At 50.5% G+C, this 23,982-nt stretch overlaps 1 protein-coding gene across 1 annotated transcript; it reads left to right on the top strand.

The window, feature by feature from the left end:
- The first annotated feature begins 1,952 nt into the window (after positions 1 to 1,952).
- PLA2G4D (phospholipase A2 group IVD) lies at positions 1,953 to 21,526 on the top strand. The gene is made up of 20 exons (XM_030843051.2): positions 1,953 to 1,997; positions 5,103 to 5,175; positions 5,360 to 5,496; positions 6,072 to 6,203; positions 6,868 to 6,908; positions 7,290 to 7,332; positions 8,369 to 8,432; positions 8,767 to 8,903; positions 10,067 to 10,177; positions 10,301 to 10,338; positions 10,516 to 10,651; positions 10,964 to 11,100; positions 12,284 to 12,506; positions 17,656 to 17,773; positions 18,138 to 18,275; positions 18,492 to 18,599; positions 18,747 to 18,938; positions 19,196 to 19,362; positions 20,003 to 20,189; positions 21,300 to 21,526. Exons 1-20 carry the CDS (start codon positions 1,953 to 1,955, stop codon positions 21,524 to 21,526), a joined length of 2,454 nt encoding a protein of 817 aa, XP_030698911.2.
- The last annotated feature ends 2,456 nt before the right edge of the window (positions 21,527 to 23,982 follow it).

A 23,982-nucleotide genomic window follows, 5' to 3' on the forward strand; every position in this document is an offset into this window, starting at 1 on the left:
CTCTTTCAGGAGACTTATGTTTTGATCATATTTCAACAAGATTGTACTTTCCACTTAGGATTTCATGTGTCTGTTTGGACGAATTTTCCACAGGCTAGTTTTGGTCTGTATGTTTCAGACCTTGTTTATCTTCCTCTACCTTATTCTTCTTGTATTGCAGCACAGCCTCTGCCTACACCTCTGTGTCACAATGTCAGATGAGTTGGCACAGTGCATGGTAGGAGTATTTTGGAAACTATTTCTAAACCAGAATGGCTGGCAGTAACTTCACTATACATGAAACCAACTGAAAACCACATAACTATGTCCCACTGAGCTGAAATTAATGTACGTGTCTCTAACCCAACTTCTCCTTGGATCCTAAAAGTACCACAGTTGCATCAACGCTAACAGATGAGGTAAAAGAATGGGAAGACAGCGGTCTTCACCATTTGTAGTTAAAGTAGCTTACTTTTGCAGATTTTACTAACACATACGAATGGTCGTTAGCTTTACTAACACATATGAATTAAGAATCTCTGACTCAGGGTTTCATGGGCTTCTTCAGGTGCAGCGTTTACCACACCATCACTGCACAGATGGGGAAACTGAGCCAGCTGAGCCCAGGGACCACAGGCACAGGCTGGGATCTAGACACCTTCCTCCCAGCTGGGAGCCAGAACTAGGGTCTTCTTCCCAGAGTCAGGATGGGTGAGGCTTTGTCACATAAGTTCCCTGATTAGAAGAGGAATTGTGACTTTAGCCCTGGATAGCATGCATGTGTGTGTGTGTGTGTGTGTGTGTGTGAGAGAGAGAGAGAGAGAGATTGAGGGAGGAGGCCACCAATGACCAGGGCGTTCCTGCTGGATGGGCTCCAGGCTGGGCTGAGCCCACTCTGGGGTGGAGGTAGAGTTTTCAGTCTAGAGAGCGTAATCCTGGGCTCTGCTACTCACCAGCCAGTGACTTTGTGCATTGCTTCATCTGTGACCCACTTTGGAATAAGTTGTTCTTTGCAGTGTTCTACATTTTTTAAAGTATTGATATTTCTCATTCAAATGATTTTTCATAGACCATTACTAATGTTCTTTTCTGGCTGATTCTGTAATAATACATTTTAGATCCATTTGTAATAGGTTAACATTAATTCAGTTTCACTTGCCTCAAAAAACAAATCATTATTGTTCAATTATATAACGAATTGACAGTAAAAGGACTGAGTTCATGGCATTTCAGGAGAACATTTCATGTTGTGCATACTGAATAGTTTAAACAGGTGACTTCACAGAGCTTTTTTCTGTAATATTCATATTCTAAGAGTTTCCTGATTGGTCTCTTACCTTTACTACAAAGTTTGTCACTCTATTTTAACAGAAATCCTCTAAATGCCTAGGACCAGCCACACGGAAGGAGTGAGAGGCCTAGAGCCAGAGTCCAGAGCCCCCTGCAGCTAGGTCTCCAGAGTCTGCTCGGAGCCCGCCCCTGGGGCCGCCCTATTATTACTCCCAGGCTCCTGGCTGCTCATCTGCTCTCAGGTGCTCAGCCCTCCTCCCCCAGAGGCTGGCCTGGCTCAGGCTGGGGCTGGGCTGCAGGGGTTTCCTAGCTCTGACCCCACCCTGCCCTCTGCCCTCAGCCTCAGGGAAACCAGCTTCCTGCCGCTGCTCCCGGGACTTGACTTCCCCCTCTCTTGTATCCTGACATCCCAGGTCTGGAAGTGATGCTCCACCTGCAGGTCCTGGAGCCTTGCCAGAAGTTTCTGGAAAAGCTAGTTGATTCAGCCTCCAGGGGATAGAGGAGAAGGTACTGGGCTGAGGGAGTGACCTGGAGGTGGGGCTCCGGCTGTTTATAGGATCGTGGCTCCTCAGAGGCTGGCAGGTCCCCCGTCAGTCCCATTCCATCGGAGTAGTCGCTGCCAGCCAGCCAGGGAGCTGTCATCTTGGAGGGAGCTGGGCCTGGAGTGGAGCCAAAGGTTTGGCATGGAGAGAATGACACCTAGGGGACCACCTGGCCATCCTCACCAGGTAATACTGTCACTGAGCCTGTCGGCATCACTCAGGGCAGGGCCTGGAGCTAGGGTGCATTCTAACAAGCTTGACATAGCTGAAACCAAGGTGATTCTGGTCTCTGGGGAGGGGCTGGGTCCCAGACCTGGAGTCTCTGCCTAGGCAGAGGCTGGAGGTGGGAGGCAGATGGCGAGGGAATCTGTGCTTAGGGACGGGGAGTGGGTGGGATGGACAGTTGGCATCCATAGAATCTAGGGCCCTGGAGACCAGGGTGAGGAGCATCATCTCAGCCTGACTCAGAGGCTGTGCCCGCAGGTCCCACTTCCTGTCTCTCCAACCTCCCCGCGCTGTCCTACTGCGGGTCACTGGGTGCCAGCAGGGAGAAAAGGCAGCCTGATCCTTTTACTCCCCCAGCTGAAGACCTCATGTTTATAGATCCTCTGGACCCCGCTCAATCTCCCTTGGGCTATATCCTCCGTGATGGGCAGAGACCTGCACTGAGCCAAGGAGGATGGAGGAGGCCCTGGGGCTCCTGTACAGGGGCAGAGAGGGTGGCTGGGACTCTCAGCAGAGAGGCACTTCCGGGATGCCACAGGAAGCTGGGTGCAGGCGCCCTGCTTGAGACCCCTCCAGGAGCATCCAGGGTCAGTTATCAATGAAGACAGTATTACAGGTGGCAGGATCTTTCACCAGGGAAGATGAAGCCCCAGAGCCCTCAGGAGAAAAGAATTCTACCAGTTAACACATTAGTTGGCTAAATAATCCTATTTGTCTAAAACAAATCTATGAAATTCTAATGTTTAGATATCCATGGGGCAGGGGATGAGAGTTGCATGCGTTTACAAAAAAGCAAAGTCCTAAGAGTGTAGAACCACAAAGGGGTTGTGAGCTCTGGCCTTGAAGACCTGGGTTTCAATCCTAACTGTATCACTTAACTAACTCTGTGACCTAGCGCAAGTCAACCTTGCTGAGCCTCAATTCTCTCATCTGTAAAATGGGAGGAAATGAGAGAACTATCTCATGAGGGTGTCAGGAGGATAAATAGAGTTTGAATATGTAATATGCTTAGTATAGCACCTAGAAACATAACAAGCACTTAATAAATAGTAAGTAAGAAGAGCAATTATCTAGAAACTGCTTACTTTTTGCTAAGCATTCTGCAGGCATTAACACATTTCAGCCTCAGAACGCTGTGTCAGGTTGATACTATTGTTTGTCCCACTACAATGAGGAAACAGAGGCACCAGGAAGTTGAGTGACTTGTCCAGGCTCACACAGCAAGTAAACAGAGGACCAGGGTTTAGATCTAGACAATCTGGCTGGGAACCTGCTCTTCTGCCCCAGCAATGGCCAGTCATCATAGTGATTGTCACAGCCCATCCTCCAGTGCTCTGTGTTAGTGACGCTCTTAGAGGTGAGGAGAATGGGGTTCCATCTTAGGAAAAATACCCTCCAGGAAACGGTGGGCTTTCTGAAGTTGAGAGGCTCTCAGTGACCAGAGGGGGAAATGGGCAGCAACACCCAATTTGGGTATGGTGGCTGGCTGGAAAGAGGGCAATTGGGGACGATTCTTAATAGCCCCAAGTGGCGTTAGAGCAGCCCACAGGCTGTGGCCCTGAGGATCGGGGTGGGAGCTGGGGTACAGCTTGGCTGCCTCTGCCTCGCCCTGGCTTGGAGCGGGCATTGAACCACAACTCCTCACAGGAACCCAGGTCCCAGCCAGCACCACCTCTGTGATGGGCGGTGATGGAATCTGGGTGTGGGGAAGAAACGGAGCCAGGTGCCTAAAATGACACTAAATCCCTGTCAACTACACCCTCTGGCTTAAGGCCTGTGGATGTCACTAGCATTGATCCCCAAGAAGGGAGAAATGAGCCTACCTTGCTGGGAGGGTCATGTGTGCTCTGCCGGAGAGCTGACAAGGATGACAAAGACACTTAGTAAGAAGCCACAAGACAGGGATGATGTGGGGACACAGGGCAGCAGGGCCGGGACAAGGGCACAAGCCTGATTGGCTTTGCTGTGACCCGTTGTCCTTTAAGCTTCTCTGTGGGGCATGGAGAGCCGGTGCCGTGGACACTGAGCCAGCCCCTGGCAGGTAGCACCTGCGCAGAGCAGAGACGTTTCCTGGTGGGAGCCTAGACTTTCAGATCACACGCACAGAAGTAGGACTGGTCGTGGGAGGGTGCAGAGCAGGAAAGAGCTTTGGTTTCATCGCAGCGCCGTCTCCCAACCATGCAAGGCTGAATGTCCACCATGCAAGCACGGTGCTGTCTCTGCCTCAGATCACAGGGCCTTATCGTAAGAAACGTGTGCAGGGTGCCCAGAAAAATCTACTCAGCGGGGCCTCAGGAAGAACAGAAACAAAAGGGCCCCTTGGATCTCAGCAGTGGCAAGGACCTCAGAAGTAGGGGTTTGAGATACCCGCCCCCCGCCCCAGCCGGGCCCTGTCCCAGCAGGATTCAGCCACATCCCCCCTGCCTTCTGCTTTTCCTCCTGCCACCTATTACTGCTTGTCTTCTTGGTCCCTCCGAGCTTCTGCCCACTCCGTTTCTTCTTCCACCTTATTGGGTTGCCTGTGGGCTGATGTGGCCTTGCAAGCACCTTAATAACTTTCACCCCCTGCACACGGTAACAGCCTGATGCTCTTGGAGTTTCCCAATTCACACCCAAGAGACAGTTTGTACCTGAGGCCATCACGGAGCACTGGGATCCCCAGAGCTCAGGGTCCTGGAGTCACGTGCCCACTTCCTGTCCAGAGGCCGGGGGAATGCCTGGCAGCAGGGTCCCGTGCTTCACCAAAGGGCTGCCCTCCCTGTGAGCTCTGGGGGTGGCTGACCCCAAACTGACATGTCCAGTGTGGTGGCTGTTCCTTGGCCCTCTGTTTCCTGCTTTCTCTACTGTGCAATCCTGTCCCTGAAGGGAGGGCGCCCCACAAACTCTACCGCCATTCCCTGACTGCTGCGGCCCAGGACCATGGCCCTAGGGACAGCGATGGGCAAAGGCTGTTTGGCCCCAGAATGCCTGGCAGCGTCAGCGAGCAGCATCTCAGGAGAAGCCTCGGCACGAACTGGGGGGGCTCGTAACTGAGCAGGAGGGACTCTGTGGCCTATTTCTCTCCAGGGGGAGACCTCTGCCTGCTGGCAGCTCACCGTGAGGGTCCTGGAGGCACGGGGCCTGGGCTGGGCTGACCTCTGTGAGTAACTGTGTCCTGGGCCCCAGGAGTGTGGGGAGGACCAGGTCCTACGGGGAAGGCCCAGTGCCTTGGGGCTGGGCTGGGCTGCCCGCAGTGGCTGCAGGGGTCTTGGGAGGAACCTGGTGAGGCCCCTGGAGAGGGGTGTGAGGAATTCTGTCTTACACGGTTCTCTTGATGTTGGCAGTGAGCGAAGCAGACCCCTATGTGATCCTACAGCTGCCAACCGCACCTGGAACAAAGTTTAAGACCAAAACGGTCACCAACTCCAGTCATCCTGTGTGGAACGAGAGCTTCACTTTCCTGATCCAAAGTCAGGTCAAGGTGAAGTCCAGAGGACCCCTGGCCACCCCGCTGAGGACAGGCTGTGCCCCACACTGGGAAGGTTCCTGGGGTAGAGTACACCTTCCTCCGGAGCTCAGGCAGAGAAACTGGGGAAGGGGGTGTCTTTGTGCCCCAGCCTGGATGTGCTGTGTGTGAGAGAATGTGTGAACAGCACGCTACTGGTCCTCCCTAAACCCATCCATGGAGTGGAGGCAGCAAGAGCCCTCCTGCCTGGGTTGTTTGAGGTTAAATGCGATCACGCACAGAGCACTCCCAGTATAGCGCCTGGTACCTACCAGGCCTTAGGGAACCAGCCAAGCAGGGGTGGGGTTGGGCTGGGGAAACTTCAAAAGAGTTTTATTTTTTATAAAAACGAAAATGAGCAGGGGGGAATTAGGAACTTTGCTGGATTTCCTTTTACCACTTCTAGGTTTTACCGGTATTTTTATTTTGAAGTACAAAGTGCAGTGGCCTAATAATCTTTTCCGGCCCTCGGCAGGAGGGCTGAGGATTCAACAGGTGTGAGCCACGCTATGCGTTAATAACGTGCTACGTTGCTGTTCTCGGGTCCTTAGAATGTTCTGGAGCTGAGCATCTATGACAAGGATGCCTTCAAGATGGACGACGCCTGCTTCAAGGTTCTCTGTGATGTCTCTGAAATCCTCCCTGGCAGGTTGCTCCGGAAGACCTTCTCCCTGCATCCCCAGGTGGGTGGAGGTTCCCGCCAGCCCCACCTCTCAGCTCCAGGCTGAGGAAGTGGCACAGTTTCTCCCGTCTGTTGGGATGCTGCTGGGTTTGAACTCCTTTGCAGGAAGACGGAAGGCCCACCCAGAGATATTTACATTTTCATAGGAAAGGAGGAGGTTACCTTGACTGTTACTGGCTGAATCACTTAAGGGAGGAATTCTAGTCATCTACGGGGAAGGAAGGTTTTGGGTGATGGCAAACCTCCTCATGTGCCACAAAACACAGCTCGTGGTGACCAACTCTTCGGGGGGTGTGGGCTCGTCACTCTTGCTTACTGCCTCTGACCCTCCCGTGGTGCCCAAGACCTGGAGAGAGGGCAGAGTTCTGGGGTTGGTCCCCCTCGAGAGGAAGATGAAATGGGCCCTGGGCATCTTCAAGCCTCCTTTGGCTTGTGGTCTACATCTTCCCCTACAGCCTTGCCAGGGAGGGATCTAGCTAGCTGTGGGTAACTGGGGCAGGTAGCCCATCTTTCCCCAAGACTCGATTTCCTCATCTGTAAAATGGGAAGAGTTGTAACACCATGCCTCCCTTAGAGGCTGCTCGGGATGATGAGATACATAAGGGAGCTGTGTCAACTCTAAAGACATGTGTGCATGTCGACAGCTTGCTCAACTTTAATTTCAGGGACCGGAGGAGCTGGACGTGGAGTTCCTGATGGAGAAAACGTGAGTAATACCACACAGCTCAGGGGGTGTCTCAGGACCCAGGCTTTCCTTAGGAAAATGCCTTTAACCCAGATCTTCCCATTGGTCTGACCAGCCCAGATTTGCTGTTCCTCATCTCCTACCCCTGCCGGTTGGGTTGGGGGGACCCTCAGAGAAATGAGGAGAGGAAGGCTGGTGTTTTGTCTGCCATGGTGAAAGGTGAGGACCTTTCACTCTTCAGAAGCAACTCCCCACACCCTGGATCATACCCAGGACGTAGAGAACCCTCAGTGTCACCCAGGGAGGCCCCACCTGGGTGCAGCCTGGCTGGGAGGGGGCACATCAGTGCGGGAAGACTTTGCCTTTGCAAGGCCAGACTCTGGATGGTTTGATTTTTTCCAGGTCAGGCTGCCCAGAAAACCTCATCACCAACAACGTGCTTGTGGTAACCACCTTCCCCAGGCCTGTGGGGTGGGGTGCGCTAAGGGAGGGGCCCCAGTGCAGACACTGGGGTAGGGGCGGGGCTGCCTGGCGGGTGGGCCGCAAGGGACAAGGCAAGGACAGGGCTTTGCAGTAAGAGCCGTCCACTTCCCTGCTAGGTGGTCACCTGGGGCTGCAGTCTGGCCTCGGAGGGGCCTGGGGCTAAAGAGCTCGGAGAGAGAGGGGAGGCCCGACTGCTCTGCTGAGAGGAATTCTGGCCCAAGGCAGGAGGATTGAGGGAACGTTGGGGGAATTTTAGGCATTTCCTGATGGTGTTCTGTTCTGTGTGATGACTTCATAGTTCTTAGCCCTGAAGGGAGCGAGGAAGTCTCTCGAAGGCCAGGCCAGCAGGCTCAGGTTACAGTGTGGTGTGCTTCCAGTCAGGGAGCTTTGAGATAGGATCAGGGGTCAATCAGCTTCTCCTCCGGACCATGGAGGGTCAGCTCTCCTAAAGCATAGCGAGCTCACGAAGCTGCAGTGGACAGGAATGTGCGGTGAGCGAGGATTAGAAACTTTCTACTCACAGGAACACCCTCAACGAGCAACACAGGCATGACCGGGGAGCTAAGCCAGGCCCTGCATGTAGTAAGGCAGCTGGCGTTCAAAACTGAAGCAGGCGTCCACCCTTGGCGTCCTGCGAGTGCTTGTTTGAGGGGCTAGTATTACTTTTTCAAATACACCTTAAAATAGCCACCCCTACGCCAGCTGCCTTTTATCTGAGGTGATGGAGACCAGCGGCATGTTGATGACCTCAGCAGTTCTCAGGGAGAGGGTGGCGGCCAGAGCTGAGTGGGCTGCAGGCATCAGCTGGCACGCGTTACAGAGAGAATGCAGCAGGCTCGCTTGGCACGTCGGTCAACGGGAGGACTGGTCCTACCCTGGACCCTACTTCTGGCTCTGCGCGTGGTGGATTTGGGACAGGGGGTTCAGGGGGTGAGGTTGAGGGGAGACCTCAGCTTCCCCTGCAGAGCCCCCTGCCCATGACGTGGTCTCTGCCCCAGGCCCGAGAGCTGTCTTGCCTGGATGTTCACCTGGACAGCACGGGGAGCACAGCCGAGGCTGCAGGTGAGACCTGCTCAGCATGAGGTCTGGCCTCTGCCTGGAGTGTGGAGGGTTGCTGGGTGTGGCTGGGGAACCTGTCCAGCAGGAGGCTGCCCACACAGCGCAAAGGCAACTGGTCTCCTCTGGGCAGGAGAGTCCCCCTGACCTGGGGGAAGGCCTGTCGCTGGAGGTGGGAGTCCCACAGAGGGTGTGGGGAGAGCCCTCTCCAGAATGCTGTTTGCCATGGTCCAGCCACCCGGCCTCCCCATGGCCTGGGCAGTACTGCTGGTTTCCTGGATCCTAGCTGGGGTTCCGGGCTCTTGTTTCCCTTGTGCTAACCTGTCCACTCTCTCCCTAGATCAGGATGAGCTGGAGCTGGAGCTGGTGCTGAAGGGCTCATATGAGGACACACAGACATCTGCCCTGGGAACAGCCTCTGCCTTCCGCTTCCACTACATGGCAGCCCAAGAGGCAGAGCTGAGTGGGTGCCTGAGGGTAGGTTTTGGCTCTGGAGCTCCCCTGCCGACCCCAGCCTCGGGCCAGCTCCACCTGCTGCAGGCTTCTCTCTGGCCGTCCACCTGTCAAGGTCAGGGCCCTGTGGCCTTGTCAGCCTCCCCCAGTTAGGCACCATGCCCTTGGCAGACAGGAAGGATCACCAGGGGCCTCGCCTGGGCACGGGGGGCTGCTGTGCCATGTCAGTCTTTGTTTGAAGTCTTCAGTGGCTCCTCCGGTAAGGCTCCTAGAATAAAATCCCATGTCTGCGTCCATAGGCCCTGCATAACCTGGCCCCTGCGCACCTCTGTTGCCTCATTTTCTTCCATGCTCCCCCTCATTCACGATGCTCCAGCCATATTTGTCTCTTCTTGCTTTTCCAACATACCAAGTGCTTTCCCTGTCCTCCTGCGGCTCCTTCCGAGGCTGCCTGCTCCTCTTTCTCCTCCTCCTTTAGACCTCAGCTCAGATGGCATCTCTTCAGAGGCCCTCCTTGACCGCCCCCCACATCTTAAACAGATTCTACATACCCCACCTTTGGTTACTCTATCACATCACCCTGCTTATTTCCTTTACAATACTTACTAATGTCAGTTCGTTACCTGTTTCTTTATAAGTTCATGCACATGACTCAGAATAATTAATAAACACATATCAGCTATTAATACACTAAATAAATATAAGCTATGCTTATTTTTTTATTTTTATTATTTTTTTTGCGGTACACGGGCCTCTCACTGTTGTGGCCTCTCCCGGTGCGGAGCACAGGCTCCGGACACGCAGACTCAGTGGCCATGGCTCACGGGCCCAGCCGCTCCGTGGCATGTGGGATCTTCCCAGACCGGGGCACGAACCTGTGTCCCCTGCATCGGCAGGCGGACTCTCAACCACTGCGCCACCAGGGAAGCCCCCTATGCTTATTATTTTTTATTGAAGTTTAGTTGATTTATAATATTATGTTAGTTTCAGGTGTATAGCAAAGTGATTCAGTTAGCTATTATTATTTTTGTAATGATTAGTAATTGTAATTTTTTAATTACAATAATTGTAAATACTGTAATTATTTTTGTATTATCAGGGAGGGCCTGTGTCTGTCCAGATCGCTGTCTAGATACTCAGTAAGGATTTGTTGAGTGGGTGAATGAATGAATGACTTTTCTTTCCAGACCTCTAAAAGCAACGGCTGGAACTCAGGCAACTCAGATGCGTACCTCACTGTACCCCTAAGGTCCTTGGCCATGGGGGAGGAGGTGACAGTTGACGTTCCTGCTACAAATGTAAGTGGCCTCAGCTGGCTGGGAAGTGCCAGTGAGAATAAAGACCCCAAGGCCCCCAGGGGATACCCACACTCCCTTCAGGGTCTAGGACATTCTGAGTGGGATCTCTTGTTTTGATTTCAGGCCCCAGGAGTGAAGCTGCAGCTCAAGGCTGAGAGCTGGTAAGGGACATTCATATCTGCGGGAGACAGGGGTAGTCACGGGGCTAGGGAGTGTGTGGAAAGTGTGGTCCTGGGGGTTGGGAGCAAGGAGTTTATCTGGCAGCTATTGTGGGCTCGACCAGCCAGTAGCTGAGCTATGCAGGTGCCCCCTGATCCTTGGATCCTCCACTGCCCCAGCCCGAAGGAGCTGGCTGTACATCTGGGCTTCGATTTGTGTGCGGAGGAGAAAGCCTTCCTGAGCAGGAGGAAGCAGGTGGTGGCCAAGGCCCTGAAGCAGGCCCTGCAGCTGGACAGAGACCTACAGGAAGATGAGGTTTGTGGGGGAAGGGGGATATGGGTACAGATACCTTGCACTCGCCTTAAGGGAGTGCCTGATTGCTATGCCCTCTCCAGATACTCCAGTCAGCAGAGACTGAGGAGTGGGCATATGTGGGGAGATGTGGGGCATGGGGAAGCTCTCTTTGGGGATCTATCCAAGGCTGAGAGCTGTCATTTGCTGGGGAGGAGCCGGGCGCTAGCTCTAACCCCGACTCCTTCAGGCTCTGACCTCGTGGTCCCTTGCCTGGAGGCAGGAGGCAGCTCCACCCCTGTCCTTGTTAAGCCAACCTGTGTCTGTGCAACCCAGGTCCCCGTCGTGGGCATCATGGCCACAGGAGGAGGTGCCCGGGCCATGACCTCTCTCTATGGCCACCTGTTGGCCCTGCAGAAGCTGGACCTTCTGGACTGTGTGACCTACTTCAGTGGCATCTCGGGCTCTACATGGTGAGGGCCCTTGGGACTTGGAAGAACAGAGATGATCAGGCCCCAAGGGGAAATGGAGTGGACGTCAGAGGGGCCCTCTAAGTGGGTGTGAGCAGTATGTTCTGATGGGTGCCAAGTGACTTTCTCAAAAGCGGGGAAACGGACATTCAGAGGTCCTGCCATGAGCAAGGCATTGCAGGACATCCATTCCATGCTACTGATCCAGAAGGAGCTGGGTTTGAGTTTCTGCAGCACTACTTACTGGCTAGGTGACTTTGGGCAACTTATTTCCCCTGCTTCTCAGTCGACTCATCTCCAAAGTGGGGGAAATAATACTACATACTCCATAGGACTGGAGTGGGACAGCCCAAGTAAAGCACTTAACATGTCTGACACTTACCAGGAGCTCCAAATTGGTAGCTTTTTTTCCTTTAATTGTCATTGCCTCATTTAATCCTCACAACACTCTCTGGGGTCGTTTCTCTTATTGTATAGTATAGATGAGGAAACTGAGGTCAAGAGATGCTATTTTACCTAAAGACAACATTGCCACACTATGCTCCACTCTGCCTATGACGAAGTGGAAATTTTCACTATTAGAGATTCATTCCTTTGAGTCTTATCGAAATGTGACTTTAAGGAGTAAAAGAGTAAACTCAGAGTTTAGGTGACAGCTGTTGACAAGCAGAGTCTTAAAGGGCTTCAGGACGGATCTATAAAGATGGGAGTAGGAGTCTACAGCTGTGCTGTACAATACAGTAGCCACTAGTCACGTGTGGTTATTGACCACTTGAAATGTGGCTAGTCCAAACTGAGATGTGTTAAATATAAAATGCACAGTGAATTCTGAAAGAACAGTTTGAAAAGAATATTTATATTAATTTTCATATCGATTACACACTGAAATGATAATTTTAGATACTGAATTAAATGAAATATACTGTTAAAATTAATTTTTCAGATCTTTTTTTACTTTTTGAAAATGTGGTTACTACGAAAATTTAAATTACATATGTGGCTCACATTCTATTTATATTGGACAGTACAGATCAAGAAGGAGAGAATGCCCTGAGGCAGTTTCCAGATAGGTGGGGCTTTGGCAGCCAGAGCCACGTGTTGGGAGAAGTCGGAGGGTGGAAGTTGGAGTTGCAGCGTCCCATGCTGGGCCTTGACCTCAGACTGTAATGTCCCTTTGTTCTCTCAGGACGATGGCCCATCTGTATGGGGACCCTGAGTGGTCGCAGAGGGACCTGAAGGGACCCATCGGACACGCCCGGGAGCACCTGGCCAAGAGCAAGCTGGAGGCCTTCTCTCCTGAGCGCCTGGCGAGCTACTATCGGGAGCTGGAACAACGGGCTGAGCAGGGCCACCCCACGACCTTTGTGGACCTGTGGGGTCTGGTGCTGGAGTTTGCGCTGCACGGACAGGTAGGGCCCCTGCGCATGCGAGGCAGAGCCTATGTGCAAGGGTGAGGGCTGGGACAGCCTTGTGACTAGCTGACGTGTGCATGCACATTTCCTGCTGGGTAAGAGGCCAGTGGTTAAGGGATGTGGGAACTGCTGTACTTCCTTGTCTGCCAACTTTGGGATGCCGACATTTTGAATCAGGTTATTCTTCAATTGATTGCCATGAAACAGAAATTTCTGGGTCTCCCAAGAGCTAAGGACCAATGTCAAAGTCAGTTAAGCATCGTGTTTAAGAGTCAGTGAGGTTTTTGGAACAGCTTTCATTTTATTTTATTTATACTGTAATATGAAATGTATTTTTCTTCATCTTCATGGTAGTGTTAAAAGCACAGACTCGGGCTTCCCTGGTGGCGCAGTGGTTGAGAATCCACCTGCCGATGCAGGGGACACGGGTTCGTGCCCCAGTCCGGGAAGATCCCACATGCCGTGGAGCGGCTGGGCCCGTGAGCCATGGTCGCTGAGCCTGCGCGTCTGGAGCCTGTTGCTCCGCAACGGGAGAGGCCACAACAGAGAGAGGCCCGCGTACGGCAAAAAAAAAAAAAAAAAAAAAAAAAAAAAAGCACAGACTCTGGAGCCAGATTTCCTAGATTCTAATCCCAGTGTCTCTTACCAGCTATGTGTCCTTAGGCAAACTACTTAACCTCTCTGTGCCTCAGTCTTTTTCATCTGTACAATGAGGATGAGAAGAGTACTTAACACATAGGGTTGCTGTGAGCACTCAGTGGTGCCTTGGCATAGAGTAAGCATTAAGTGTTAGCTATTCTGTTTCTTTACTATTATCCTAACACCATTAATACAAAACTGAGCAAATAAATTTTTTATGCGTTGCTTCTTTAAGGAAAGCTTAGTAAGTTAATTGCTGAATCTTACATTAACTGATGTAATTATTAAAATCAGGAATTTTTTTCACATTGTTGTTTTACCACATATAGTTATCTGAACAAAGTTTCTTTTAAAGCATTTGAAACAGCTAAAACACAGAAAGTATTTTTAACATGTATAACAAAAAAGTAAACTATCAAATATATTAGCAGAGGAAAGATTCTTACCTTTCTTATCTTTGGATATCAGGTGTTTGACGAAGAATGATTAGCGTGTAAACTAATGCCAAAAGTGAATTTGTTTTAACTTTTTTCTTTAAATGTTATTCTTGTTGGCAAGCACAGTGCTACTTGGAAATTACCAACCATTCTTGTTTTTTAGTTATTAGTTTAAAAATATTTATTATAAAATATTAATATAAAAAATTTATCACAATGATCTTCAGACTTAAGAAAATGCATAAAGCATGAAGAATAATATAAGGAATATGCATGATCTCACTAATCAGCCTAAGAAGTGAAATATTACAGATAGAGCCAAAGCCCCCCCTGTGGGCCCCCCTTTCAGTCCCATTTCCCTCCCACCCCCAGAGGTAACCACCATCCTGAATTTAGTTTTATCATCACATACATATCTGCAATCTGTACACTTTATAATATTATATAATATATAACATATTTTATAAACCTTTATTATATACTTTATTAGATATACATTTATTATGCATACTTTTATTAAAAATATATATCCTTAAGAAAAACTAATATTATTTGTACAATGGTTTTGTAGAAGTCTCCTTGTGCCCTTGTGTTAGAGATTCTTTAATCCTTGAAGAGAGATGATAGCCAGTAGTGGAATTGTTAGGCCATTGGGTAGTGTATCTTCAACTTTTCTAGCTATTGACAAGTTGTTCTCCAAAAAGGTTGTATTAATTCACACTCCCACCACCAGTGTATCATAGTTTCTTTTTCTCTACATGCTCTTCACACTTTTAAATGTTTTTTCATTTTATGGGTGTGAAAGGAAATTTTATTGTAGTTTTCCATTTCCTTGGTTTTTAGTGAGAGTGAGCATATTTTCAAGTATATTTGTCATTGGGACATCCTCTTTTTTTTAATGCTAACTTCTTTAAAAAAATTATTTATTTATTTTTGGCTGTGTTGGGTCTTCGTTGCTGTGCGTGAGCTTTCTCTAGTTGGCAGTGAGCAGGGGCTACTCTTCGTTGAGGTGTGCAGGCTTCTCACTGCAGTGGCTTCCCTTGTTTCGGAGCACGGGCTCTAGGTGCGTGGGCTTTAGTAGTTGTGGCACACGGGCTCAGTAGCTGTGGCTCGCAGGCTCTAGAGCACAGGCTCAGTAGTTGTGGTGCACGGGCTTAGTTGCTCCGCGGCATGTGGGATCTTCCCGGACCAGGGCTCAAACCTGTGTCCCCTGCATTGGCAGGCAGATTCTTAGCCAATAGGGAGTCCCTCTATTCCATTCTAATGGGGCTCATTCTCTATCCCTGTGCCAATCCTGCCCTGGCTTAGTTACTACCTTTGTGATAAATCTGTTTCTGATAGGGCAAATTTACCCCCATCTGCCACCTTGGTTCTCAGAATTATCTTGGCCACTTTTGGCCCTTTGCCCTCCTATATACATAATAGAATCAGTTAGTCAAGTTTCATGATAAATATTATTGGGATCTTTGTCGAAATGGCATGGAATTTATAAAACCAACATAATTACTTGAAATGTTTTTATTTTATTAATATATCCCATGTATTCTTTGGATCTACTGTTTAAGTTCATGTTTGGTTTTGAGGGTGCTGTGTTTTATTAACTGACTTTTCTGCCTGGTGGCAACAATTAATTACCATAGAGTGGGGAAAGCTTGTTTTAACAGTTCATTTTATGAAGTGCTAGAAAATGCAATTTGATCCTAGGCTATAAAGAAGACATATTTAATTACATTTGATCCTCCAGTAATGACTTAATACATGGTTTTATGTACACAGTTTGTAGTCATTTTAAAAAAGACAAACTTATTGTTCACAAGAATAAAAATCCTTGCGATATTACTGAACATCAATGCATTCTTTAAAATGAGTACCCATGCAGTTTAAAAAATTTTGTCACAATGTGAAAGCTTTGCAAATATTGTTTCTTTTTTTTTCTTAGTCATCATGCTTTATCTCTTAAAGCTCACATTTTAAAAATAATTCTTTATTGAGAAAAATTTAGTGTTGATTTCAAATTTGCCTTTAGATAAAAATAAGTATTTATTATCTCTATACTATACTGAGCTACAGTACCAAAAGTCATTTTAAGTGGTCAGAAAATATAACTCCATATATAACAAATCACAATTTCATTAATACTAAGTATTATTAGAGAAATATTATACCCTGAAACTTAGAACAACTTACTTAGTCTACATACTTTTATAATATTACTTCAGTTTTTATAAAAACCCACTTACAAAATACACCTGTTGTAATCAGTGCTTCTCAAATTACCTCTTTGAAACTTTGTTTTTACTCTCTTGCTGGCAAACACTGAAAGGCTTAGAAGCTGCTCACCATTCTTCAAGGAGAAACTTACAGTTTTTCTCCTATCTTTTCCTGAGTTAAAACGGTCTTACATATTTTTCTTCAACTCTAGACAAAAGGTTTTATATACACTTTAGTGCCACCCTGTGCAAGACCCAGATCACACTGACAGACCACCAACTGCACCCAGCTCCCACACTCCAGGTGGGACCCTTGAGTCATCAGAGTGGTGTTCTGCAGGGTTGGGGACCCTCATTTGGAAACTGGGGAGGGGGTGCGGGTAGAGATCCAGAGACTTGCCATGACTTACTGGTGAGCTATTAAAAGGAAAAGGAATACTGGGTGCTGTTTCAGTTGATAGAGAGGTGTGCTGACCCTTTTCCAAGGCTTTCCCAGGGCAGAAATTGCATCTGTAGTAAAAGATTGTACACGTCAAAAGAGCAGGCAAACAGGATTCCTAAATAAAAGACTTTGAGAAAGGAAATCACAGGTATTCATCAAGCCCCCTCCCTCCTCAGCACACATACATACTCACACCCACAGGACTAACTTGTAAATATAACAAATGCTCAGTGCCAGGCCGCTTGAGCCGTATTTGGAGAATTTCCTGTGGATTCCCCATAACTCAAGTCGTATTGGGTACCACTGAAGAACTGGAGGAAAAGGTGACTGTGACCTGAGTGCTCTCACTGTGTGACAGAGGGCTGCCAGGGGAAGGGAAGCACACCAGGTGTGCTGAGCCTTTGTCATGGGTGTGGGAGCCGGACTCCCTGTTGGATGGGCTAGGCTAGAGTCCCGGGATGCACATCTGGCTGATCATCAGAATCACCTGGGGAGGTTTTAAAAACACAAATTCCTAAGTGGCTTCTGATGATTCTCAGAAGAGACCCAGTCATCTGTATATTTAACTCTAAGTAAATCTGATGATAAAGGTTAATATGGCAGGGTGGGAACCTCCTAGGTCTAGCTGCTGAGTGGGGTGCCTTCCAGCTCAGAGAGCCTAAGAGAGAGGTGGTGCGTTCCTGGTACACATACTGCTCCATGAGTAACAACCCAGGGCCTGTGGCAGCAGGATCCTTCCCCAGGTGGGGTTCCAGGCAGTCACCACCCTTAACCTTGCTGAGGCTTGAGATGAACTCTATTTTCATTTCTGGTCTGGGATAGAAGGAGACCTTTCTGTTCCCCTAGAATTCAGTGAGGCTCTGTGGAGGCTTCCCCAAAAGGCAAGCCAGAGTCCTTGCCAGAGTTTGGAGTTCTATTGGAGGGAAAATTAGAAACAAAAGGCAAGGATAAATAATGGGGTACAACTTTGTACTGTGCAAAGCAGGAAAGGTGGAGATGAGGATGTCAGGAGAGTGTTTGGCAGGGGCTGAAACTTGAACTGGTCCAGATGAACCTAGAAGGGGCAGCCCATCCCCTGGCAAAGCTTACAATGTACACTGAAGGGGGATTTCTGAGTCCTTTCTGGAAAGCAGCGTCTGTGTATGTGTGTGTGTGTGTGCGCGCGTGCGTGCGCGTGCCTTTGTGCCTGTGCATCAGGGTCCATGTACCCGCCATGCTTCAACCCATAAAGATGGGCCACTGGAACCACAGGTTGCAGGGGTGGGTGTCACTGTTGACACTGTGGTCCTTGTGAACAGTGCTGTCTGCAGTGCACAGCCCTACATGGAGACCCCGATGCTCCTCACCCCCAGCCTGTGCTCCCACCCTGCCTCCAGGGTGCTCCCAACCTTACTTTGGCCCTCACGCCCCCACCCCAGGTGATGGATCAGAAGCTGTCAGGACAGAGAGCTGCGCTGGAGCGGGGCCAGAACCCTCTGCCCCTCTACCTGAGCCTCAATGTCAAAGAGAACAATCTGCAGACCCCGGACTTCAAGGGTACAGTCCTCAGTCCTGTCCACTCCACCCTCCAACACACACACGTGCATGCACACCTCCTTTGCACCCTGAGGGCCCCCAGAGTATTCACACAGGAAACTCCTGCACAGATGGCCAGCCTTCTGGAAGGATGGTGGTTCTGATTGCCTGATGAGGCAGCCAGCAGAGCTCGCCGTCCTGGGGCAGGGCTGTGGTGGTGAGGATGTAGACAAGGGGCTGGGTGGGGGAGAGGTCAGCTCAACAGTCAGCCGGGCGGGGAGGAGGCGGAGGCCTGCTGGGGAGCAGTGTCTTTGGCCCTTGTCAGAGCTGGGGCTCCCCAAACCCACTGTCCTTTCATTCCTGCCTTTCCCTCCTGGCCCCTCAGAGTGGGTCGAGTTCTCCCCCTATGAGGTCGGGTTCCTGAAGTATGGCGCCTTCATCCCCTCTGAGCTCTTCGGCTCGGACTTCTTCATGGGGCGGCTGATGAGGAGGATCCCTGAGTCCCGCATCTGCTTCCTGGAAGGTGAATGGTCATCACTCTGAATGCCCTGTACCCAGGTCTGGGCAGAGCACCCGGGGAGGGCAGATATTGAGCTGGGGGGAAGGGCCATTGCAGAGGCAGCCTGCTCCCCCTCCTATTCTCCATCTGCACTCAAGGGTGGGGACCACTGCCTTCCAAGTGATGGGGGGCAGGGCACTGAGGCCTAAGGCTGACCTCTCTTGGGAATTTGGCCTTCAGGTATCTGGAGCAACATTTTCTCCCTGAACTTGCTGGATGCCTGGTATAACCTCACCAGCTCCAGTGATGCCTGGAAGCAGCACATCAAGGATGAGATCAGGAGCCTGGGTAGGAGAGGGAGGCACTGAGGGGAGCCTGCGGTGAAGCCGCTTCCCCTTCAGATGCTGCAGGGTCGGCGGGGGGGACTGTCGGGGGAGGGAGGGCCAGGCATTTCCAGACCCCCCAATGGACCAATGTCTGCTTCTCTGGGCTCAGAGGAATCTCCTCCCTCCTCGGGGACCTCCTCAGGGCCGGAGGCCTTGTGGCTCCAGCCTGGAACAGCGCTAGCCCAAATGTTGAAGGGCTTCTTGACGAGCAGACCACTCTACCAGCACAGCTCCAACTTCCTCCAGGGCCTCCAGCTGCACCAGGACTACCGTGCCCAGAAGGACTTCTCCACCTGGGCAGGTAAGGGCCACTGCCATGTGTCCCCAGGTAACAAGGTTGGGCTCCTGGGTGGAGATGGACCATGGCTGGGGCTGGCAGAGGCCTGGGGGGGTCCCAGCATCCACTCCTGGGGTGTGGCTTGGAGGAGGTCTTGGGAAGGGCTGGGCTGGCACGTGCATTCAGGGAGTGACACCAGGGGTTAGAAGGGGGCGTGGAGGGGTGGGTGGGTGATCTGTGTTGGACTTGCTGCCCCTGACTATTGCTACCTCTCCCATCAGACAGCCAGGTAGACTCCTCCGCCAGCCAGCTGACCCCGCAGGAGCCCCAGCTCTGCTTGGTGGATGCCGGCTACTTCCTCAACACCAGCTGTCCCTCCATGTTCCGGCCAGGCCGCAGGCTGGACCTCATACTATCCTTCGACTACTCTCTATCCTCGCCCTTTGAGGTGCCGCTGGTCACCCCATGGGAACCCCAGACCCTTCGCCCACCCAGGCCATGCTCCAGGGACGAGCAGCAGGGCCACTGGCCCAGACCTTCTGGGTCCCCAGGGGGAGGGAGAGATGACAGGCTGTGACTCAAAGGCTCCTGCCAGGGTTGGGAAGGGCTGTGGAGGTGCTGGGGCCCTGGGCTCCCAAGAACGGTAGACAGGGAGGAAGCTCGCTATGCCCACCCCAAGAGGAACCGCTGGACAGAGCTAGGAGGAGAGCCTGGCCTGTCCACGTCCATCCTCCCAGGGGCCTCCCTGAGGACTCTGGGGAAGGGGGTGGGTAGGGCTGTGAGACAGAAGTGGGTCCCCTACTGAGGCCCTGGAGGCTCTGAGATTGAATATCCCAGAAACAGCAATCCCATACGGGGTGCGAGATCTGTACCCCACCTAAAGATTTTAGTCAAACAGTACTGCAGACCACCGGGATCCTTTGCTTCCCTCCGAGGCACTGTGTAGCTTGACTGGGCCACGAGCAGGACAGAATCAGGTTGTCTTGAGCAGTCAGTTTGGGCTGGAGCTGTCCTAGCATCTTCTAGAGTGCTGACCTGGGATGACTGGGAAGTAGCCATTGCTCTCTGAGCCCCCTCTGCCCCGCCAGGTGCTGCAGCAGACGGAGCTAGACTGCCGGGCCCGGGGGCTGCCGTTCCCCCGTGTGGAGCCCAGCCCTCAGGACCGACGCCAGCCCTGGGAGTGCCACCTCTTCTCAGACCCCACCTGCCCTGATGCCCCTGTCGTGCTTCACTTTCCGCTGGTAAACGCCTCCTTCAGGGACCACTCAGCCCCAGGTGAGGCAGCCCCCCTTCCTAACAGCCTGGAAGCCTGGCCCCTCAGAGGCACCGCTCTGGGCCCTCCCAGTGCCCCTGCAGCCAGCAGAGGCAGGAGTCTTAAGGCTAGTCCCACCCAGTCTGGGACATGGCAATACCCTGGCCTGTTGTGGATGCCCAGATCCCTGCAGAGGCCCTCCGTCTGCAAAGCCACTGGGCTGGTGTCCTCTTTGTCATGACCCCAGGCTCCTTTGGCCTCCCCCTCCCCATGCCCGTCACTACAACTGGGCTCTGCTCCCCCGCTCTATGGCAGGGGCCATGTATGGGAATCCCCGCACTGTCACCGTCCACCACTACTGCGCACCACATTGTTGGAGGACTTCCTAAAGGCCCCCCAGGCTGGACAGCCAGAAAAGAGAAGCCCCAGTCCCCTCTCTCTCAGATTCCCCTAAACCTGTCTGGGGTCACAATTGGCCTCTCTGTCATTCTACCGCAGACCATTCTGGGGTCCTTTCTCAGAGAGCTGGGCCTCTACTCAAGGACCCCCGAAATCTGAACTCTCATCACATTCCTTCTAATCCTCGCCTCCCACCAACTGGTCAGACTTTTATCCCCTTTTGATGGGAAAACCTAATTCTGCCTTTGTGCAATCTTCTGGCTTTCTAGTTCCTGCCATAATTCCAAACCTTCTAGCTTTACTCTTAACATGCTAAGCCCGCATCTTGGGAGTCTCTTTCTCTCTCAACAAAGACTGTTTCTTGCAAAGCAAAAGCTCTTTGGTTTTCAGACGCTTGCTTCCATCATGAGTTTTAAGAATCCACCCACTAACCTAAAGGGCTTTGTTTTTCTGCTGCTTCCGCCTTACCCCTGGGGGTGAGGTGGATACCAGGGTGGGGGCCTGAACAGTGGAAGATGTGTAATGCTGTGAGAAAATGTGGGAAGCAGCACATGCGTCATAGCTCAAAATAGCATCCTGCTATCCACAGTTATAGTTCTGGGCAAAGGACACGGGGCTGGGAGGAACCCCTTCAGTGGGGAGCAGCTCACCCCTGTGTCCAGCCACCAGGAGCCGTTCTGCCAGCTGTGGAGGCCTCTGGGCCCTGCGCCTAACCCCCTTCCACCCCTGGACAGGTGTCCAGCGCAGCCCTGCAGAGCTCCCGGCCGGCCAGGTGGATCTCACGGGGGACAACTTCCCCTATTCCATGTTCAACATGACCTACAAGGAGGAAGACTTTGACCGCCTGCTGCAGCTCAGTGACTACAACGTACGGAACAGCCAGGGCACCATCCTGCAGGCTTTGAGGACCTCTCTGAGGCACCGGGCCTCGGGGGCCAGGCCTCCAGGGCCGCAGACTTGAGACTTCTCGGGGTCCCCAAGATTTGAGGGCCACACTCTGATCCTGGGGGCTGGGGGCTTAACCCACTTGCAGTGGGTACAGCCACGGCCCTCACGGGGCTGGAGTTCCCGGGCTCTCCCAGGCCTGGGCCGCCTCTGCGGCTGGTCTCATCGCCCAGAGGGGCTGTGTCCCACCCAGAGTTCTCCCTCACCTTCATAGCTGGTTTGGGAGGAGCTGACAACAAACTCCTTACCAGGCCAGCATATAGAACAGCTTGTTCGACCAAACATTTACACGTAGTTCTTTTCACGCCTGAACAGAATGGAGTTGAGGTGCTAGCTGGAGGTGCCAGGCCAGGAGTGGAGACAGGCAGGGCAGGGGAAGGCCTGGAAGGTGGCTCCAGGTATCAGGAATCACAGTACGTCCTGACAGGCTCCCCTTACTGCCTCTGCTCCTCTCCTCTTATACTATTTTTAGGCAACTTTAGTGAGATATAATCCACATGCCATATAATTCATCCATCTAAAGTATGCAATTCAATGGCTTTTACTATATATTCAGAGTTGTGAAAGCATCGCCACAATCAATTTGAGAACATTTTCATTAACCCAAAAAGGAACCCCTCATCCCTACACTGTCAACCTCAAACCACACCCACTCCAGCCCTAGGCAACCACTAATCTACTTTCTGTTTCTTTAGATTTGCTTATTTGGGACATTCCATATAGATGGAATCATAGAATATGTAGCCTTTTGTGTCTGGTTTCTTTCACTTAGCGTAATATTTTCAGGATTCATCCATGATGTAGCAGGTATCAGTACTTCATCCGTTTTATGGCTGTGTAATACTCCACTGTATAGATATACCACACTTTATTCATGGGCTGATGGACATTTGGATTGTTTCTGCTATTTTTGGTTATTATGAATAATGCTGCTATGAACATTCATATACAATTCTTTTGTGTGGACAATGTTTTTAATTCTCTTGCATGTACACCTAGGAGTGAAATTGCTGGGTCATAGTCTTTTGAGGAACTGCCAGACTGTTTTCCAAAGTACCTGCACCATTTTACATTCCTGTCAGCATTGTATGAGGGTTCCACTTTCTCCACATCTTTGCCACCTCTTGTTACTGTCTGTCTTTTTTATTATAACTATCCTAGTGTGTGTGAAGTGGTATCTTGTATATGTTTCCATAATGTTGATGTTAAGGATCTTTTCACATATTTATTGGCCTTTTGTATATCTTTTTTTTTAATAAATGTACGTATTTATTTTTGGCTGCGTTGGTTATTCATTGCTGTGTGCGGGCTTTTCTCTAGTTGCAGCGAGCGGGGGCTACTCTTCGTTGCAGTGTGCAGGCTTCTCATTGCAGTGGCTTCTCTTGTTGTGGAGCACAGGCTCTAGGCATGCGGGCTTCAGTAGTTATGGCACATGGGCTCAGTAGTTGTGGCTCATGGGCTCTAGAGCGCAGGCTCAGTAGTTGTGGTACACAGGCTGAGTTGCTCCACAGCATGTGAGATCTTCCTGGACCAGGGCTCGAACCCGTGTCCCTTGCATTGGCAGGTGGATTCTTAACCACTGCGCCACCAGGGAAGTCCCTGTATATCTTCTTTAGAGAAATATCTATTCAGATCTTTTGCCCATTTTAATTGGATTATTTGTCTTTTTGTTGAATTGAGAAAGCTCTTCATATGTTCTCTGATTTGATATATGATTTGCAGTGTTTCTCCCAGTCTGTGGGTTGTCTTTTCCCTTTCTTGATGATATCCTCTGCAGCATGGAAGTTTCTGATTTTGATGGTTCCCAGTTTATTTAAATTTTCTTTTGCTGCTTGTGCTTTTGGTGTCGTATTTAAGAAGCCATTGCCTAATCCAAGATCATGGAGATTTACACCTATGCTTTCTTCTAATGGTTTTATCGTTTTAGCCCCTACATTTAGGTCTTCCATCATTTTGAGTTAACATTTGTATATGTGTGAAGTAGGGGTTCAACTTCATTCTTTTGCAAGTGAATATCCAGTTCTTCCAGCCATTTGCTGAAAAGGCTGTTCTTTTCCCATTGAATTGTCTTGACACCTTCAATTGAAAATCATTTAGCTGTAAATGTGAGCGTTTATTTCTGGACTCTGATTCTATTTCATTGATCTGTTTGTCTATCCTTATGCTCATATCACAGTGTCTTCATTACGGTAGCTTTGTGGTAAGTTTTGAAATCAGGAAGTGAGTCCTCCAACTTTGTTCTTTCTTTTCAAGATTGTTTTGGCTATTCAGGGTCCCTTGAATTTCCATATGAATATTAGGATTAGCTTGTCAATTTGTGCAAAGAAGGTAGCTGGGGATTTTGATGGAGATTGAATTGAAGCTATAGATGAATGTGGGGGGCACTGTGTCTTAATTTTAAGTTTTCCAATTCATGAACATGTGCTGTCTTTACATTTATTTAGGTCTTTAATTTCCTTCTACAATGTTTTG

The sequence above is a fragment of the Globicephala melas genome, chromosome 2, assembly GCF_963455315.2.
Source record: "Globicephala melas chromosome 2, mGloMel1.2, whole genome shotgun sequence".
Lineage (NCBI taxonomy): Eukaryota > Metazoa > Chordata > Mammalia > Artiodactyla > Delphinidae > Globicephala > Globicephala melas.

What these genes read in the sequence shown, in the direction of transcription:
- PLA2G4D (XM_030843051.2), top strand. Translation starts at nt 1,953, where the DNA reads ATGGAGAGAATGACACCTAGGGGACCACCTGGCCATCCTCACCAG. An exon ending in GAGCACAGCCGAGGCTGCAG is followed by an intron (nt 8,433 to 8,766) that starts GTGAGACCTGCT and finishes CTCTCTCCCTAG; the next exon opens with ATCAGGATGAGCTGGAGCTG. An exon ending in GGATGAGATCAGGAGCCTGG is followed by an intron (nt 18,600 to 18,746) that starts GTAGGAGAGGGA and finishes CTCTGGGCTCAG; the next exon opens with AGGAATCTCCTCCCTCCTCG.